Raw genomic sequence first — 17,692 nt, forward strand, 5'->3', positions numbered from 1 at the left:
CTGTCTGTCTTGTCTGTCTTGTCTGTCTTGTCTGTCTCTGTCTGTCTACCAGGGTGAAGGGGTGGCCTACAGGGGCAGAGTCCTCATCGAGCTCTCCACTCAGCTGGAGGGCAAAGCTGACAGGAAGCTGGACAACATCTCCAGTGATGACATCCTGGTGGCCCAGGTACACAGAGAGGGTGGGACCCTGTCATAGCTGAGATATTGTTGCTTCATGTATTAATTAAGCTCTGGAACAGGGTTGGTGTCAATTCCAATTGAAGGCAGTCAATTCAAGAAGTAATTTGAAATTCCAGATCAATCATTTAAAAAAGGGCATATATTTTCCATGACTTCTCAATAAACTGTAAGGTGGAAGCTATTTACTTCAAAAGTAATTCAAATTACTTCCGGAATTGACTTCCTTCAATTTGAATTGACCCCAACCCTGGTACAAAACTTGCAAAACATAGAGAAGAACTGATGAGAAATGGATAGAGATAGCTAGAAGGGAAAAGTTTACCCTCCATCCAGATTTCTTGTGTGTAGACCAGTGTTTCCAAATCCAATTTTGTTTTAGTCCCACAGTAACACACCTTTAATGAATGTACAATGTAATTAAGCACCCCTGACCTCTTGTTTGTGCTTTCAGAAGTACCAGCGGAGGAGGAAGTTCTCGCTGTGTGCTGTGTTCCACAGCTCCTGCATGCTCCAGGAGCCCGGTGAGCCAATCCAGTTCGAGGTCAGCATCGGCAACTACGGCAACAAGCTGGACTCCACCTGCATGCCGCTGGCATCCACAACCCAATACAGCTGTGCTGTATTTGACGGTGAGAAAACCTAGACTATACACCAGTGTTCTTCAACCTGATGGGTACCCTCCTGGTGTGCTAGCTATTGTTCCAGCCCAGTGCCAACACATTAGACCTTGATTAGACCTGATATCTGAATGTTTACAAAATAAAGCTTTTTTGTAGCTCCCATGCTTCGAGAGCATGTGTTTGTTTATCTATCAATTCTAAAGGCACAAGGCAGACGAACTATACACAGTCATGCATATCAAAAAAGGAATACATACAGTGCCTTCGGAAGGTATTGAAACCCTTTGACTTTTTCCACATTTTGTTACGTTACAGCCTTATTCTAAAATGGATGAAATAAAGCAAATTCCTCAGCAATCTACAAACAGTACCCCATAATGACAAAGTGAAAACAGGTTTTTAGAAATGTTTGCTAATTTATTAAAAATTAAAAATGGAAATATCACTTTTACATAAGTATTCAGACCTTTTACTCAGTACTTTGTTGAAGCACCTTTGTCAGCGATTACAGCCTTGTGTCTTCTTCGGTATGAAGCTACAAGGTTGGCTTAGCTGTATTTGGGGAGTTTCTCCCATTTTTCTCTGCAGATCCTCTCAAGCTCTGTCAGGTTGGATGGGGAGTGTTGCTGCACAGCTATTTTCAGGTCTCTTCAGAGATGTTCGATCGGGTTCAAGTCGGGCTCTGGCTGGGGCACTCAAGGACATTCAGAAACCTGTTTTTGCTATGTCATTATGGGGTATTGTGTGTAGATTGATGAGGGGAAAAAACAATTTAATCAATGTTAGAGTTAGGCTGTAACCTATCAAAATGTGGAAAAAGTAAAGGGGTCTGAATACTTTCCGAGGGCACCATTCATGCCTATCAAAACTGCATTGCTGCTCCCAATGCAGTAGAAACATCCCCATACAGCAGGACTAAATTGTCAAGTTCTACAGGTATATACCACTCTGCAGCTTGAACTGAATATGACTCAGTTCTGTTTCTCCTGTAGGTAACCACTACTATTACCTGCCCTGGGCTGACACCAAACCTGTTGTCATCCTCACATCCTTCTGGGAAGACATTAGCCACCGATTGGATTCAGTCAACATCATCCTCTACATCGCAGATAGACTGGTGAGAAACACTTTCAACAAATCGACCAATCAAATAATCAATCAACCAATCATGGGATAATTCTCAGTTGTTGCAACTTATTATTTTGTTGTCATTTCTTCCAGGAATCCAACCTCACTTCTTTGAGAACAGCCATCCTTGCCAAAGCCTCAGAGGCGCGCTTGGCTGAGATCTGGCTCAAACTCATCAACCACATGATTGAGGATCTGAGCAAGTAAGACATTCATCGATTGTATCTTAGCTTATGATAGTTTCTTGCTAGGTTCTGTTAGCTTCCTTCTGACATATCCTAGCTTCATGCTAGATTCAGATCGCTTCATGATATGTTCTGATAACTTAATGCTTGGTTGTGATAATTTCATGCTAGGTTCTGGTAGCTTTGTGCTTGGTTATGATAGCTTCACCCTAGCTTCACATTCGTTAGTTGACGTTACCCTAGGATAGGGGGCGCCACAGCGCATTTTGGAAAAAATTTGTGCCCATTTTCAACGGCCTACTAATCAGACTCAGAAGCTAGGATATGCATATAATTAATACCTGTGGATAGAAAACACCCTAAAGTTTCTAAAACTGTTTGAATGGTGTCTGTGAGTATAACAGAACTCATATGGCAGTCAAAACCCCGAGACCGATTGAAACAGGAAGTGGAATTCTGAATTGTGGACTCAACTTCACGTCGTTGCCTATTATTCACACCGTGAACTATCGTTATTTGAGCACTTCCTATTGCTTCCACAAGATGTCGCCAGTCTTTACAAAGTGTTTTGAGCCTTCTACTGTCGAAACTCAGTCAATGAGACCGTTGGAAATTGGTCACAGCGGGAGGGCCATCACCATTATGACGCCGGCGGCCCTGTCTACCCCCACCTTTGGAAACGTTTTGAAACACATTGAAATCGTCCCCCTCGAATCTTATTGGCTCTCTTGTTGAAACAGGCCCTGAAGATTTATGTTATACAACGTTTGACATGTTTGAACGAACCTAAATGGGAAAAAATAGCTTTTTTCCGACACGGCTGTCCCGCGGCCGGCAGAGCTTTTGGATACTGCCTTGAGACGCGCTAACAACAGCATGCTAATGGAACATAAAGGATGGACTTTTTCGACCGAAAATGCATCTGTTGTGGACCTGGGATTCCTGGAAGTGCTTTCTGATGAAGACAACTAAAGGTAAGGGATTATTGACAATATTATACAACATAAGATGTGATATGCGATTGTTCCAAGATGGCGCCGAGCTGTATTTACTAGGTCATTTTCTGAGTATCGCATCCCCTTTTATCGCTAAGTGTGATTACCCAGTAAAGTTATTTTTAAATCTGGTATGACAGGTGCTTTCAAGAGATATTCATCTATAAATCTTAGAATGACAATATTACATTTTAAACATGTTTTCGAATAGTAATTCAGTAAAATGTAGCACTGTTTCATCGGATGCTTTTGACGGGAAAATAGTTACTCAATGTCAGACGCCGATGTAAAATGCTGTTTTCATATATAAATATGAACTTTATTGAACAAAAGAATGCATGCATTGTGTAACATGATGTCCTAGGTGTGTCATCTGATGAAGTTTGTAAAAGGTTAGTGCTGCATTTAGCTGTTTTTTGGTTATTTGTGATGCAAGTGGTTGGTCGGAAAATGGCTATGTTGCTGCTTTTTACGATGGACTCCTCTAACATAATCTAATGATTTGCTTTTCCTGTAAAACCTTTTTGAAATCGGACGACGTGGGTCGATTCTGGAGAGGTGTATCTATAAAACGAAGAAAAAAAAACATTTCAAATTATTAAATTTTGTTATGCTAATGGCGATATGATTTATCGCTGGATTTTGATCCCGCTGACGGGATGAGACGCTGAAGAGGTTTTTAATGTGAGGTTGTAATAGTTTCATGCTAGGTTCTGATAGCTTCATGATACGTTTTGATAGTTGAACACTAGCTTCTGATAGCTTTATGCTAGGTTTTTATTGCTTAATGCTAGGTTCTTATAGCGTCATATAGGTTCTTATAGCTTTAAAGCGTTTGATAGCTTCAGTATAGTTTCTGTAGCCTCATGCTAGCTTCTGATAGTTTTCAGGTACCAGAGCTTGAGGGCAGGCCCAACCTGACGGCGCTGGACGTCCAGATTAAGAAGCTGCGTGATTCGACGGTGGCCAACATCAGAGAGATGGCCAAACGCTTGAAGGAGGAGGCCACCGACGTTATAGCCACTCTGACAGACATCGAGGACTGGCTGGAGAGACTGAAACAGCTTGCAGAGGAGGTTAGGAGCAACAAGACATTGACATTCTCACGACATTCAGGGTTCAATAGCACATTGATTATTGGGATGTCCTTAAAGTAAGTGCGTGCCCTTATTTTGAGGGTGCCATGACTTGTTATGGGAGTGCCAAGCCCACTCAATTTGAACCCTGAGCACACGTACCAGCCTCTGAATTGAATTGCCTGTCTCTCTCTCTCTCTACTACTGTCAACGGAAAACTCTCTCTCTCCCCATCTCTTAATAATCTCTCTTTCATAGCTGTCTTTTGCTCTTCCCTCAGCCCCAGAACAGTATGCCTGACGTGGTGATCTGGATGCTGCGTGGAGAGAGGAGGGTGGCGTACGCCCGTCTCCCAGCCAATCAGATCCTCTACTCCACCTACAGTGAGCAGGCCTGTGGGAAATACTGTGGCAGGACCCAGACCATCTTCATGCAGGTACTAGGATGGAGAACAGACGGATACTAGTGATAATAGTAGTAGTAGTAGTAGTAAGTGTAGCAGTATGATAATGGTAGGGAAATTCTACGGCAGTACCCATACTATCTTAATGCAGGTATTATGATGGAGAACAGAGACTACTGATCATGCTACTACTATTATCACTAGTATTAGTAATATTAGTGCTAATAGTAGTAGTACTTGTTTAAGTAGTAGTAGTAGTAGTAGTAGTAGTGGTATAATTAAGCATAAGGCCCGAGGGGGTGTGGTATATGGCCAATATACCATGGCTAAGGGCTGCATCCAGGCTCTCTGTGTTGCGTCGTGCGTAAGAACAGCCCTTAGCTGTTGTATATTGGCCATATACCACACCCTCTCAGGTCTTATTGTTTAAGTATAGTACAGGGGTCGGCAACACGTGTCACACGAGCTAAAACCAGCCCATAAGTGATTTTTTTTTACCCCCACCCCACTCAATGTTTTTTTATGGCAAAAATATATATAAATAAATAAAGGATTTTTGTATTATTTAAAAAAAAATTGCAGTAAAAAAATAATTAATTTAGGTATTCTGTACCCAAGTATTCACACAAATAAAAAAAAGTGGCGTGATCATGTCTCAATGTAATCAAGGTATGAAATAATTATTTTCAAATACAATCTCTTTTTGGAATTAGTTGTGGTCAGTTTGCAGTGTACAAATTATTCTAATTATGTTCCGGCTCCCGACCATCCGATCCGACAAAAATCTGCCCGCTGCTGAGTCTAATTGCCTACCCCTGGTATAGTGGTATGATAATAGTACAGGAATACTGCAGCAGGACCAAGACAGTCTTCATGCAGTTATTACTAAGGTGTACAGAGACTTAAAACTGATGCCACAGACATTGTTAGTGGATATTAAAGCGAAACTGGTTGAAATGACGTCATTATAATCAGAAAGTGATGTCCTTTCAACTAGTTTTTCTCAGTTTTTCTCAGTTTTGGCTACTGGGAAGAGGCTCAAAATCAATCAGTTTTGTGTCAATGTCCAATGACAATGTCTGTCAGAGTGCGAAGAGAGGAAGAGTCCAGGGGGCAGATCTGTTTAAACGCAGGTGCATTGGTTTAACCTGAGATATGGCATAGACATTCGGAGATAACATGCACTTAGCTACTTGCCGTTTTCATAGGTGATGTACAGTAGGGTTGGATGATATACCGTATATACCAAATACCAGTGAATTTCGAAAACTCCCAGGTAGGATTTTCAATACCGTCAATATAATTTCAACATTAGCCGGTTAGCTAAAGGTAGCTAACGCCGATTAGTGCTAGATATGAAACTCTGTATACCGCTCAACCCCGATGTATAGTATTTCGTTTTGATGTTTGTTTGTTTCGGCCAGTACCCCATGGACAAAAACAAAGGCGTGAAGATCCCTGTCCAGCTCCGTGTCAACATGTGGCTGGGGCTCTCTGCCCATGAGAAGAAGTTCAACAGCTTCTCAGAGGGAACCTTCAGTGTGTTCGCAGAAATGGTATTATTATTGTTATTCACATTGGTTTTGTGGCAATGCTTTGTTTTACAGTCCTAAAGTTGGTATTTTAGCTGGTCTTTACTATGCTGACAAATCTCTTTTCCCTCACCCCCTCGTTCTCGCTCTCCCTCTTCACCCTCAGTATGAGAACCAGGCCCAGGTGTTTGGGAAGTGGGGCACCACAGGGTTGGTGTGCCGGCATAAGTTCTCTGACGTGACGGGGAAGGTGAAGCTGAAACAGGAGCGCTTCATGCCCCCCAGGGCGTGGGAGTGGGAAGGCGAGTGGTTCGTCGACCCCGAGAGAGGGTGAGAGTGACCTGTTGGCATGCTTAAACACACACACAAACACATGTACGCGCACACTCACACACGCATACTTATACTCATATCCACACACACTCACTCAGACACACACACACACACAGAAGTTTGTGGACCCTGATAGATGGTGTGTGGGAGATCTCTAGCGCTATAAATAATTGAATTTAAGTAGAAACTTCCTGTTTTCATTGTTTGTTTTCAGTAGTTTACATTTCAGTTGGACTACTCCACCCACACGAATCTAGCTTGGTCTGACATTGTCTGTGGTTGTGGTTAGGGAATCATCCTCTTTCCGTCTCTATAGATGTGCAGGGAGTCATAGTGCTGAGTATAGTACTCAGTACACAATAGTCCCACTTCCACCTCATCCACTCCACCTAAGTCCTCATTGTTTGCCTCTAAATCAGGAGTGCACAACACCATCCCCCTCATAGTACTCCTATATAAACACTTCCCCAGACCTCATTGATTTGGTTGATTTGACCTTTCCCCAGACACAGTTACCTGATTGATTTGGTTGATTTGACCTCTTTCAATACATTTCTTCAGTGGTTCTGTAATCCTACCTTCTTTCCACTAGAAGTTAGCGTTCCTGGTCTAAGTTCCAGTTGCCAGTACTCGATGGGTTAGTGGGATCAAGCCCGCTATTTGTGATGTGTATGTCTGTGTTTCGTTTTGCTATCCTTGTGGGGACCAGAAGTCCTCACAGGGATAGTAAAACCAGGAACATTTTGACAAGTGGGGACATTTCGCCGGTCACCACAAGGAAAAAGGCTATTTTAGGCTTATGGGTTAGGTTTAGGGTTACAATTAGGGTTAGGGTTAGGTTTAGGAGTTCGGGTTTGGATTAAAGTTAGGGTTAGGGGTTAGGGTTAGGGGTTAAGGAAAATAGGATTTTGAATGGGAATCAATTGTTTGGTCCCCACAAGGATAGTCAAACAAACGTGTGTGTCTGTGTGATTCAGCCTGCTAACAGAAGCAGACGCGGGGCACACAGAGTTCACAGACGAGGTCTACCAGAACGAGACACGTTTCATTGGCGGGGAGTGGAAGCCTGCTGCCGACCCCTTCACAGACGTGGTGAGACAGAGCAACACACACAGACACACACACTATTGCTAGAGACAACCCTGTCGCCTGTACTCAGACCCCTCTATCTACAAGAGGGAAGAAATATGTAACACTGAGAAGTTAAGCTGACCCCTCAGTGTCACATTAATTCTCTTTTTAGGACGAAATTTTATGTTCTCTTTTTCTTACGAAAAGAGGCCAACGAAGACTGAAGCCATTTAGCCTGTTTCCTATGCAATTTGATCTACTAGACTAAGTAGCGACAGGTGCTCTTCCATGGATTCATTTAATGCACATATCACTCACTGTCGTGTTTTAAGTCATGTTTCCCTTGAGAGCTGCATATAGCCCGAGTACCATTCCACTTTTTGTCTCTCCTTGTCATGCCAAGAATTGTAGCTAAAAATAAAATAAAAGTTGTTTCTTAATAACAGTATTTATAGTTGTTCTTAAAATTCTGGATATTGAACGTTGAAATTGCAAATGTTCAGACTGTTAGGCATATGACACCGAGTACAAGGAATGAAAACAGGTCTGGATTTCAGGCTAAGCTGCGTAGCCTTGATGTTTTCAAACTGTGATGCTTATTGTTTTGGTGTCGGGGAGTTTACACAGACAGCTACCTTTTACCACAATCGTGCTTGTTTCAGTGAATCCCATATATATAGAGGCTTAGTTAAATACTTGATAGGAGACTAGAAACCAATGTGAATCAATCCCTCCCACACAGAATACCCAGAGGGGAAAATAAAGTGCTACTTCCCTACTTTTATAAACGGTGTCTCTGTATTGTTTTGATGTTGTATGTGGTGTCATTGTCACATGTTGATATACAGCCATTGTGTAATGTTGGAAGTGACTGTTACGAATCCCCTTGGCCCAGCAGTCTAGGGGGGGATGGCAATGAGACCCGTAACATAAATCATGCAAATTATAATAGTGATAAAGAACAGTGAGAACCAAAAACCACAGACAACTGAAATCTACCGTCAAACTCAAAAGGTTTATTTTACACACACAGTAAAGGGGTGTGAGAAAAGGGGCTGAGCTGGACCCAAGCAAAGAAACAATAATCAAAAACACCCCTAAGCTAGACTAGCCTATTTCCACAACAGCTAGCTAACTAACCAAAAATACAGTGGGTGGTCCGCACAGTTCTAACTAGGGTACTTAGACAAAGTATTCCTACGGGTAATGTATGCCCATGGGCGACTTGTCTTAGTACCCCCTTTTCCCACCAAACAACACTTTAACAAAATAGTACTCACGAGAGAGAGAGAGAGAGAGAGAGAGAGAGAGAGAGAGAGAGAGAGAGAGAGAGAGAGAGAGAGAGAGAGAGAGAGAGTTTTAAACCAAGGGGCTGTGATTGGGTGAGGGAAGAGGAGCGGCTGTCTTCTGATTGGGGGAATGATGATTGTCACCTGTGAGGGGAGAAGGAGAGAAAAGAAATACAGGATACACACTAACAGTGACTGACTGCGACTGTTCTGTGTAGAATGGGCAGAAGAGCCAGAGTCCAGGGGAGATAGAGTGTCCTGCTGGCTGGAAGTGGGAGGATGACTGGAGTTTCGACAGCAACAGGGCTGTGGATGAGAAAGGTAAAGAACCACTGGAATTATTCTCCTTCATATCCATTACCCAGATGATAACACTGGAATTGATTTTATAATGTACTGGTGTATACTTGTTTCAAACAATCAATATTGTTTAAGGATTGCATTATCATATGTAGAACAATATGGCACTGTATTGTATACAATTTAATTGATACACCTCTTCTGTACTGTATTTTGACTTTACCTATTATAACCAATATGATACTACAGTATAAAGCTGAATGTCCTCTGACTCTGTATACCGTTTGTCACTGTGTGTGTTGTGTACCAGGTTGGGAGTATGGCGTCACCATTCCCCCCGATGACAAGCCCAAGTCCTGGGGAGCAGCAGAAAAGATGTACCACATCCACCGCAGGAAGAGACTCTTACGACCACGCAGGAAAATAGCAGACACTAAAGCAGCACCTGAGGTGAGCGGAGGAGGAAGAAGAGAAGCGGAGGGAGGAGGAGGAGGAGGAGGAAGGGGAGGGAGAAGGAAGAGGAGGAGTTGGAGGAGGAGGGGAAGGAGGAGAAGGAAGATGAGGAGGTAAGGGAGGAAGAGCAGGAAGAGGAGGCGGGTAGGAGAAGGAAGAGGAGGGGAAGGAGGAAGGGGAAAAGGAGGAAGAGGAGAAGGGAGGGGAAGGAGGATGGAGGAGAAGGAAGAGGTTATAGAAGAGGAAGAGGAGGGGAAGGAGGAAGAGAATGAAGAGGAAAAGGAGGAAGAGGGGAAGGAGGAGGAGAAGAAGGGAAAGGAGGATGGAGGAGAAGGAAGAGGTTATAGAAGAGGAAGAGGAGGGGAAGGAGGAAGAGAATGAAGAGGAAAAGGAGGAAGAGGGGAAGGAGGAGGAGAAGAAGGGAAAGGAGGATGGAGGAGAAGGAAGAGGTTATAGAAGAAGAGAGCAGGAAAATGTTTAGTGTGCAGGGTAGAGTGGAAGTATGTGTGTGTCTGTATGTCAATTTCAAGTGCTAAAGTTCAAATTCTTACACACTGTCCACTGCCTCTCCGTTGACTCTACAGAGGCGGGATCCCGGCGAAGGCTGGGAATACTCGTCCTTGATTGGCTGGAAGTTCCACAGGAAGGAGCGTTCGTCTGACACATTCCGCCGTCGCCGCTGGAGACGCGAGATGGCTCCGTCAGATGGGATAGGAGCGTCAGCCATCTTCAGACTGGAGGGGGCGCTGGTCAGTAACTTCTTCTGAGTTCAAAAACAATTGACTACACAGGAAGGCTAGACTTAAACTAGACTCTCATGCCACACATCAAAAGTGCTTCATTTTACAAATGTTGTTTTTTCATGGGCAGAAGATTGACTATCAATCATCAATTTTATAATTGTTGCTCTCTCTCAGCTGTGTGACTGGGTTGTGGAGACAAATAAAGTACTACTTTAGTTACAAAGTGTTAGGTTCTAGATAAACAGAGTAAAAAACTCACAGATGCTTATTAAAGCTCATTTTTTTCACCCACTGGGTCATACAGCTGCATAAGACAAGGAACATATTCACACAAGCACTGGTATTTAATCATTTCTACTATGCTGAGCCCCTCGTTACACATCAGAACCTCCAATACACCTCTGTTGCTATCCAGAAGATTAGTGATATATGTTCTTCCTCACTTCATCTAACCTGACCTCTGCCCAAATTGCTCACACCTCCCCAACTCACGGCTGTCATGTTGACTTGTACCAGACTGTGTCTCTTCTCCTCCCATAGGATCCCTGATGGCTACCAATAACATATCCCGACAGAATGTAAACATTATACATTCCCCTCTCTCCCTCAGTGACATGAACACGTGTATTTCATATCTAAAAGTCAGAACCCATCAAAAGGTTTTGGGAAACCCAGTCCATGATAATAAAAATGGAATTTGGCCAAGTGCCTTTTAGTGTGTTATCTTGATTATAATATCCTCTCATTATTCTCCTCCATCTGCCCCTTCCTGCCCAGTGATCCTGGTTGGCAACGCACTCAAAAGGCACAGATTAGACCAGAGTTGACTCATGCCCTATTTATTTATTCACGGTGGTGTGCTATTTGTGCTGCTGTACCATCATGGGCCCTATCCAGAAACAAACCCAAACCCCTAGTCCCTGGACACTTATGGAGATTCAAGAGGATTGGATAGATTTAAGCAATATCGTTATAGCTCCAGCAGGGTCCAATAATCTAAAATCTTCTATGTGTCTAGGGGGTAGGGTCTAGGGTTTATTTTTTTGGACTGGGCCATGTTTGTGTTGGTTGTGTTATTATGTCCTGATGTCATGTCATGATGAGCTTGTAATCAATGCACATATTTTCCTAATGGATGATCATGATAAAGTGATAACTATAAAATAAAGACATGTATTCAACTTTCACCACTCTAGAATTACCCATCTCTCAAATGAAGGCATTGCTAGTCCTGTTCTGATCTGGTCTCTGTCTCTCTGGCTGTGTTTACACAGGCAGCCCAATTCTGATCTTTTTCCCACTTATTGGCAAAAGAGCTGATCTGATTGGTCAAAAGACCAATTAGTGGGAAAAGGTCAGACTGGGGGTGTCTTTGTAAACATAGTCTCTGTGTTTTGTCTACAGGGGGTAGATGTTGATGAGAAGGCCAGTAAGAAGGATGCAGCCAGACTGTTTGGTGCCAACACACCCACCGTTTCCTGTAACTTTGACCGTGAGTAACATTGACCCATGCCAGCTGATTGCAAACATTGATTAAGTGATTAAGGCTGTGGCCATACAGAGATAGATGAAAGAGTATGAAAAACACATAAGCATTGGTCACGGTCCAGTTTTTCCATCAAAAAAGTAAAATCATTTCCACATTTTGCATACGAGTTGCATACATAACAAGATGGACAACATCAGCATTTTTTTGTTGACAGATAGACATTCATCATCTCCTTTGTTCGTGAAGGTATGACTCCGCTTAAAAAAACACTGGGCCAAATGTTGTTGTTTTTTACGGAGAATCTCTGTCTGGCCGCGGCCTAAATGTTGATTTCTCCTCAGATTCCTCCACTGCTCTTCCTCTCAGGAAGTCTGGGCCCACACTTTTCAGATTACATTAAATCACTATCGCTCTCTCTTCAGGGTCGTATATGTACCAGCTGAGGGTGTATGTCTATCAGGCCAGGAATCTCATTGCCATGGACAGGGACAGCTTCTCAGGTGAGGAACATCATAAAATGTAGATAAATGGATAGCTCACTTTTTTTCAACTTACCAAGTGGGTTGTTACATCCAAACCATTTGTTTGTTAGCTAGTTATTGAGCACCGTCCACAATCTCCTGGCTAGCACTTTTGAAACATCTAAGCAATACTAGTGGGAACAGACTGGGTTGTTTCCACTGGCCTTGCATGGGGAAAGAGAGAGGTGGAAGCGTAACCCGATCCTCACAGCAGTTGTAATTGAACCACTAGCTGATTAAATCAGTTGTATCAATACAATGACTGTGCTCTGGTCTCCTGCTTCAGATCCCTACGCCCATGTGTCCTTCCTCCATGTGAGTAAGACCACGGAGGTCATCAGGGCCACTCTGAACCCCACCTGGGACCAGACCCTCATCTTTAATGACATCGAGATCTATGGAGACCCCCAGACCATTGCACACAACCCCCCCAACGTGGTGCTGGAGCTCTATGACAGTGACCAGGTGGTATGTACCCTATCCTACCCTACCAGTTGTAGTGTATTAGTGGTGACACTTAGTGGTGCAATACCAGCCGAGCACTGTACATACATGTGATACACTTATGTACATGTATGTGGTCAATGTGTGTAACCACCACTAAGTACATTTCAATGAATCCTGTGAGTCCGAGTCAAGTCAATACATTACACCCATCAATTTCCATCCACTGCCTGCTCACCTGGACTTATTTACCTGTGCCCTGTTAAGTCACATCCAGCCCTGTCTATTTCAACAGTGTCATATTCTAAGTTCAAGAAAATTTCGGTACCATTGTTTTTGACTAGTGCAAGCAGTTGATACTTGTCTAGCTATCTGTTATTCTTATTTTTTTAAGTGTGTATGTTGGAAGCATCTTGGATGAGTGCACTGTCCTTGAGACAAAAAATACCAAAATAACTGTTGTTTGTGTTTTTCTTTACTGTTACTCTTGTACTATTAGCTAGTCATTTTTGAAGATTTTACTTGAAATTATCTGGATATGTGGTTGTTTTGCCTACTTTAGTTGAATGCACTGATTGCAAGTTGCTCTGAAAAAGAGTGTCTGCTAAATGTACTAAAATGTAAATGTAGATGCTACATATCCCTGTGCTGTGTCTGACTCTCAGGGTAAAGACGAGGCCATGGGTCGCTGTACGTGTCCCCCTGTGGTGAAGCTGAACCTCGACACGGTGGTCTCCCCCAAACTGCTGTGGTTCCCCGTCACCAAGAAAGGCCGCAACGCAGGAGAGATGCTGGTGGCTGCCGAACTATTGCTGAAAGAGAAGGTAAAGTACTACCCAGCTAGCACATAATGTTCTGAGAACCGTATGTTTCTTAGAGCTTGGTGAAAGCTTTGTGGTCCTATGGTTATTTTGCATACAACCTTCCCGCAACTTTCTGGGAATGGTGCAGGATAGTTACTTGGCTTTGGAACATTCTCAGCACATTTAAGGAACCTGACAAAAAACTTTATTTTCTTGGTATTTCCTTACTTTAACAGAACATTTCCTAAAAGTTCAAAGATGGTTACATTCAATTAAAATGCTGGTAATGTCCTAGGAACATTCTCCAATTTGTTTGACATTGGGAATGTTCTCAAATTGTTCCGAGAACGTTAAGAAACAACATTCTTCTGTGGGAATTTCAGTACTTCAGAATAACTTTTCCTACAGGTTTCCTCATGGTTCTATTTAAAGTTATGTTCTCAAATAGTTCGGAGAACGTTAAGAAAACGTATTTTGTAACGTGCACATAACGTTTTTAGAATGTATATTAAAAACATATACATTCTGTTCTTCTCAGCATCAACAAAACTCTCTCTATCCTCTATCTTGTTAAGTGTGTTAAGGTTTGTTGGCCGCGCCCACTAATTGGCCACACCTGCTCTTAATGAGTACTTGTTTCCTTTGAAATGGGGTCTGTTTGAATAGACTAAAATTAACAGCTTTGTATGAGTTTAAAAAAAATATGGCATGCTATCTCCAACCTGGTGGTGCAGTGAGCTAATTCCATGGATAGACAACAGAAGCTCATAGGTTTGCATCTCACTGACGCTGTGCCACAATAAAAAAATAAATGTGTTTGCATGATTAATGCCTAAGTAAATTCATGTTCATGTGTCCTGTCTATGCTTGGAGTTCAAAACAGTTAACCCAAACTAAGCTAGCAGTTTTATTAAAAGTCTCAGAACGTTATTTAATTGTCTTCAAATAACCTAGAATTTCTATTCTCTGAAAGTTTAGAAAACCTGCCAGAGAAACGTTCAGAGAACCATAATAAAACAAATATGCTAGCTGGGTAGTGCCCCGTGTTGCAGTGTTTGTAAGGTGAAAGTAGCTCCTAACCACAGATCTAGGATCAGATTGCTCTACACCTAACCTCAAGTGCCAGGTGGGTGGAAAATATCTGTGTGTCAGTGGTTGGTGCAACTTCCACCAACTCCAGTCTAGGTCGAGTTACTGTAGAGCACTTTTTGTGAACATCACGATATAAAATACTTTTAATTGATTGATGTGTATTACTTTTAGGCCAATGAGAGTGACTTGCCCCTGGTGCCCCCCAGACGAGGAGCCATGCTCTACATGGTTCCCCAGGGAATCAGGCCTGTCGTACAGCTTACCGCCATCGAGGTGAGGCCTCAGGCAGTCTGCAACACCATCAAACACACACTCACATACACGCTTGTGCATGCATGAACTCACACAACACACACACACGCAAACACACATTCACACACATGAAGACACATACACATTCTCCTCTGTGTTTCTCTTTCTCACGTGTGTGTGTGTGTGTGTGTGTGTACATGCACACTTGTGCTTGTGTGTGTGTGTGTGTGTGTTGTGTCCTAGATCTTAGCCTGGGGTCTGAGGAACATGAAGACCTACCAGTTGGCCACAGTCACCTCTCCCAGTCTCATGGTGGAGTGTGGGGGGGAGGTCATCCAGACTGCCGTCATCAAGAACATCAAGAAGAACCCCAACTTCCCCGGATCTGTCCTCTTCTTTAAAGTGGTACTGCAACTTCCCTTCAAACTCAGTGTACTGTATAACAGTTCTCTCTATGAGATATACTATTAATATCAGGGACTGGAAAGAAAAGACAAATGCTCTCGACGTAAACAAAGTGACTGAATGAACGTGACATGAATGTACTATATTTGAGTGGTATTTACCTGTATTTTCACTGTACACCATAAAATGGATACGTACTGTAGATTTGTATCCAAGGTGATACTTAACTTGTTTAGTTTCAGATATGTTTGTGTTTGACATTGACAATGACCATAGGAGCTGGCAAGACCACTCAAATAGATCTGGGACTCGGCTAATCCTTAAAGCTAAAATCCACGAAAGGCGTCACTGGTCGCCCCGCAGGTTGACGTTTACTGTCCTGGAGGCAGAACTGAGCAATTTCCCTTTAGATAGGAAAGGGAAAGGGGGATACCTAGTCAGTTGTACAATTTAATGCATTCAACTGAAATGTGTCTTCCGCATTTAATCCAAACCCTCTGAATCAGAGAGGTGCGGAGGACAGCTTTAATTGACATCCACGCTCGGGGAACAGTGGATTAACTGCCTTGCTCACGGGCAGAATGACAGATTTTTAGCTTGTCAGCTCGGGGATTCGATCCAGCAACCTTTTGGCAAGTTGCAACGTCAAAATTTGCGAAGGAGATGAGCATCCATCATCATGGTAAAATTTTTTATAATTCTAGTACGAACTCTGATGTTCTATCGTTCCTGCAATGATGTCAGAACCAAATAAACAGCGTTCGTTGTTTGAAATAACGTCTTTGTTGTAATATCTCAAACGGACGTGGAAGTATCAGCACTACAGATTCCAGCTTTAAGGACCCCAATTATTGATGCATTTTACATCCCAATAAATAATTACTTAGGTTGAAATGTTTGACAACCATTAAGATAAACCAGTTTAAATGTCTCTGCATTTAAGCTGATTGATATTATGCTTTCTGTTGAATTGATTGATTGTCTTCGATTTGATCCTACAGTTTATGAACTAATTGTAAGTCGCTAAGAGCGTCTGTTAAATGTCTAATATGTATATGTAAAATGTAGTTTCTGTATCACTGGTAACACTGTGAGTTGTCTGAGCCAGGTTAACCCTACCCACCCCCTCCCACCAGCTCCTACCCAAAGAGGAGATGTACACCCCTCCCATCGTTCTGAAGGTGATGGACCACAGGCCGTTCGGCAGGAAGCCCATTGTGGGCCAGTGTACCCTCTCCCTGGAGGAGTTCCGCTGTGACCCTTACGTCACCAATGCTGAGGTGGTCATGTCTTCCAAAGGTACACACATACAAACAGAACCACGTATGCACGCACACAAATACGCATGAACGTATGAATGAATGCGCACACAGATACACACACACACACACACCCACATGCAACATTGCTGAAGTACTGGACCCCCCTCATCTATTTACTACCCCCCCTTCTTTTCTGTTGTGTATTGTTGTATTAGTGGCCATGATGGCAGCAACTCAAGGAGACATCATCATTAACATGGAGGATAGCCCCATCCTTAATACTGAGGTAGCTACTGTAAAACTCATAAAGGACTTTACAGTATGAGCTTGTCTTAGTGTTGTGTTGTTATATCAGAAATGTACCAGCACTGTAGCCTGGGTGCCAGGCTGTTTCTGCTGTATTGTAAAAATAGCTTGGCATGACAATGAGTGACAAAGAGTTGACAAGATGGTACAAACAGATCTGGGATCAGGCTAGCAAAAATGTGTTGTGTGGTTACACATTCTGATGATTTTATTCTGTTTTTTTTCTTAGCTCCACAAAGAGAAGGTGAGATTTTTCCTTTCTTTTATGAATACATATTATCAAGGATGGAAAGAATCAAGGATTTGATGGCTTGTACACTTCTGACAGAGTCAAAATGTGCTGTTATTGAGGCTTATTTGAGTCTGCCTGTTTTGCAGGAGGAGGAGGCAGTTGACTGGTGGAGTAAGTTCTATGCCTCTGTGGGAGAGCACGAGAAGTGTGGGCCGTACCTCAAAAAAGGGTACGACACCCTAAAGGTACAGTAAGAACGTTCTACCACTTCTGTGGCCATGACTGAATGGTTTGAGTTTACCTGTTTTTTTTTATCTCTTTTGTCTTACAATGGTCACAAGGACTGTTCATAGGACTTTTCCCATCAATATTTAACACCCAGGTGGGTTTTACACGACAACCAGTATAATGGTGATGCTGTGAGAAATGTGTGTTTTCTTATATGCATGATGGTGTGAATTGTGTGTGTCGTCTCAGGTGTATCAGGGTTGTACATACAGTCAGGTCCCAAATCATTGGCACCCTTGATAAAGATGAGCAATAAAGACTGTATAAAATTCATAATACAAATTCTGAGC

At 42.7% G+C, this 17,692-nt stretch overlaps 1 protein-coding gene across 1 annotated transcript in view; it reads left to right on the forward strand.

The window, feature by feature from the left end:
• Window positions 1-17,692, forward strand: part of LOC106601099 (myoferlin) — a 67,974-nt gene that overhangs the window by 28,929 nt on the left and 21,353 nt on the right. Inside the window, exons 19-40 of the mRNA XM_014193023.2 lie at window positions 53-166; window positions 632-809; window positions 1,793-1,917; window positions 2,022-2,131; window positions 3,992-4,184; window positions 4,465-4,620; window positions 6,012-6,143; window positions 6,286-6,449; window positions 7,430-7,544; window positions 9,031-9,133; window positions 9,423-9,562; window positions 10,150-10,314; window positions 11,713-11,800; window positions 12,220-12,297; window positions 12,605-12,786; window positions 13,428-13,586; window positions 14,829-14,930; window positions 15,153-15,314; window positions 16,451-16,613; window positions 16,792-16,862; window positions 17,112-17,126; window positions 17,261-17,359. Coding sequence (XP_014048498.2) covers window positions 53-166; window positions 632-809; window positions 1,793-1,917; window positions 2,022-2,131; window positions 3,992-4,184; window positions 4,465-4,620; window positions 6,012-6,143; window positions 6,286-6,449; window positions 7,430-7,544; window positions 9,031-9,133; window positions 9,423-9,562; window positions 10,150-10,314; window positions 11,713-11,800; window positions 12,220-12,297; window positions 12,605-12,786; window positions 13,428-13,586; window positions 14,829-14,930; window positions 15,153-15,314; window positions 16,451-16,613; window positions 16,792-16,862; window positions 17,112-17,126; window positions 17,261-17,359 — 2,814 coding nt within the window. The remainder of the gene's footprint in view (window positions 1-52; window positions 167-631; window positions 810-1,792; window positions 1,918-2,021; window positions 2,132-3,991; window positions 4,185-4,464; window positions 4,621-6,011; window positions 6,144-6,285; window positions 6,450-7,429; window positions 7,545-9,030; window positions 9,134-9,422; window positions 9,563-10,149; window positions 10,315-11,712; window positions 11,801-12,219; window positions 12,298-12,604; window positions 12,787-13,427; window positions 13,587-14,828; window positions 14,931-15,152; window positions 15,315-16,450; window positions 16,614-16,791; window positions 16,863-17,111; window positions 17,127-17,260; window positions 17,360-17,692) is intronic.

Source organism: Salmo salar, chromosome ssa03, assembly GCF_905237065.1.
Source record: "Salmo salar chromosome ssa03, Ssal_v3.1, whole genome shotgun sequence".
In the NCBI taxonomy this organism is placed as follows: Eukaryota; Metazoa; Chordata; class Actinopteri; order Salmoniformes; family Salmonidae; genus Salmo; species Salmo salar.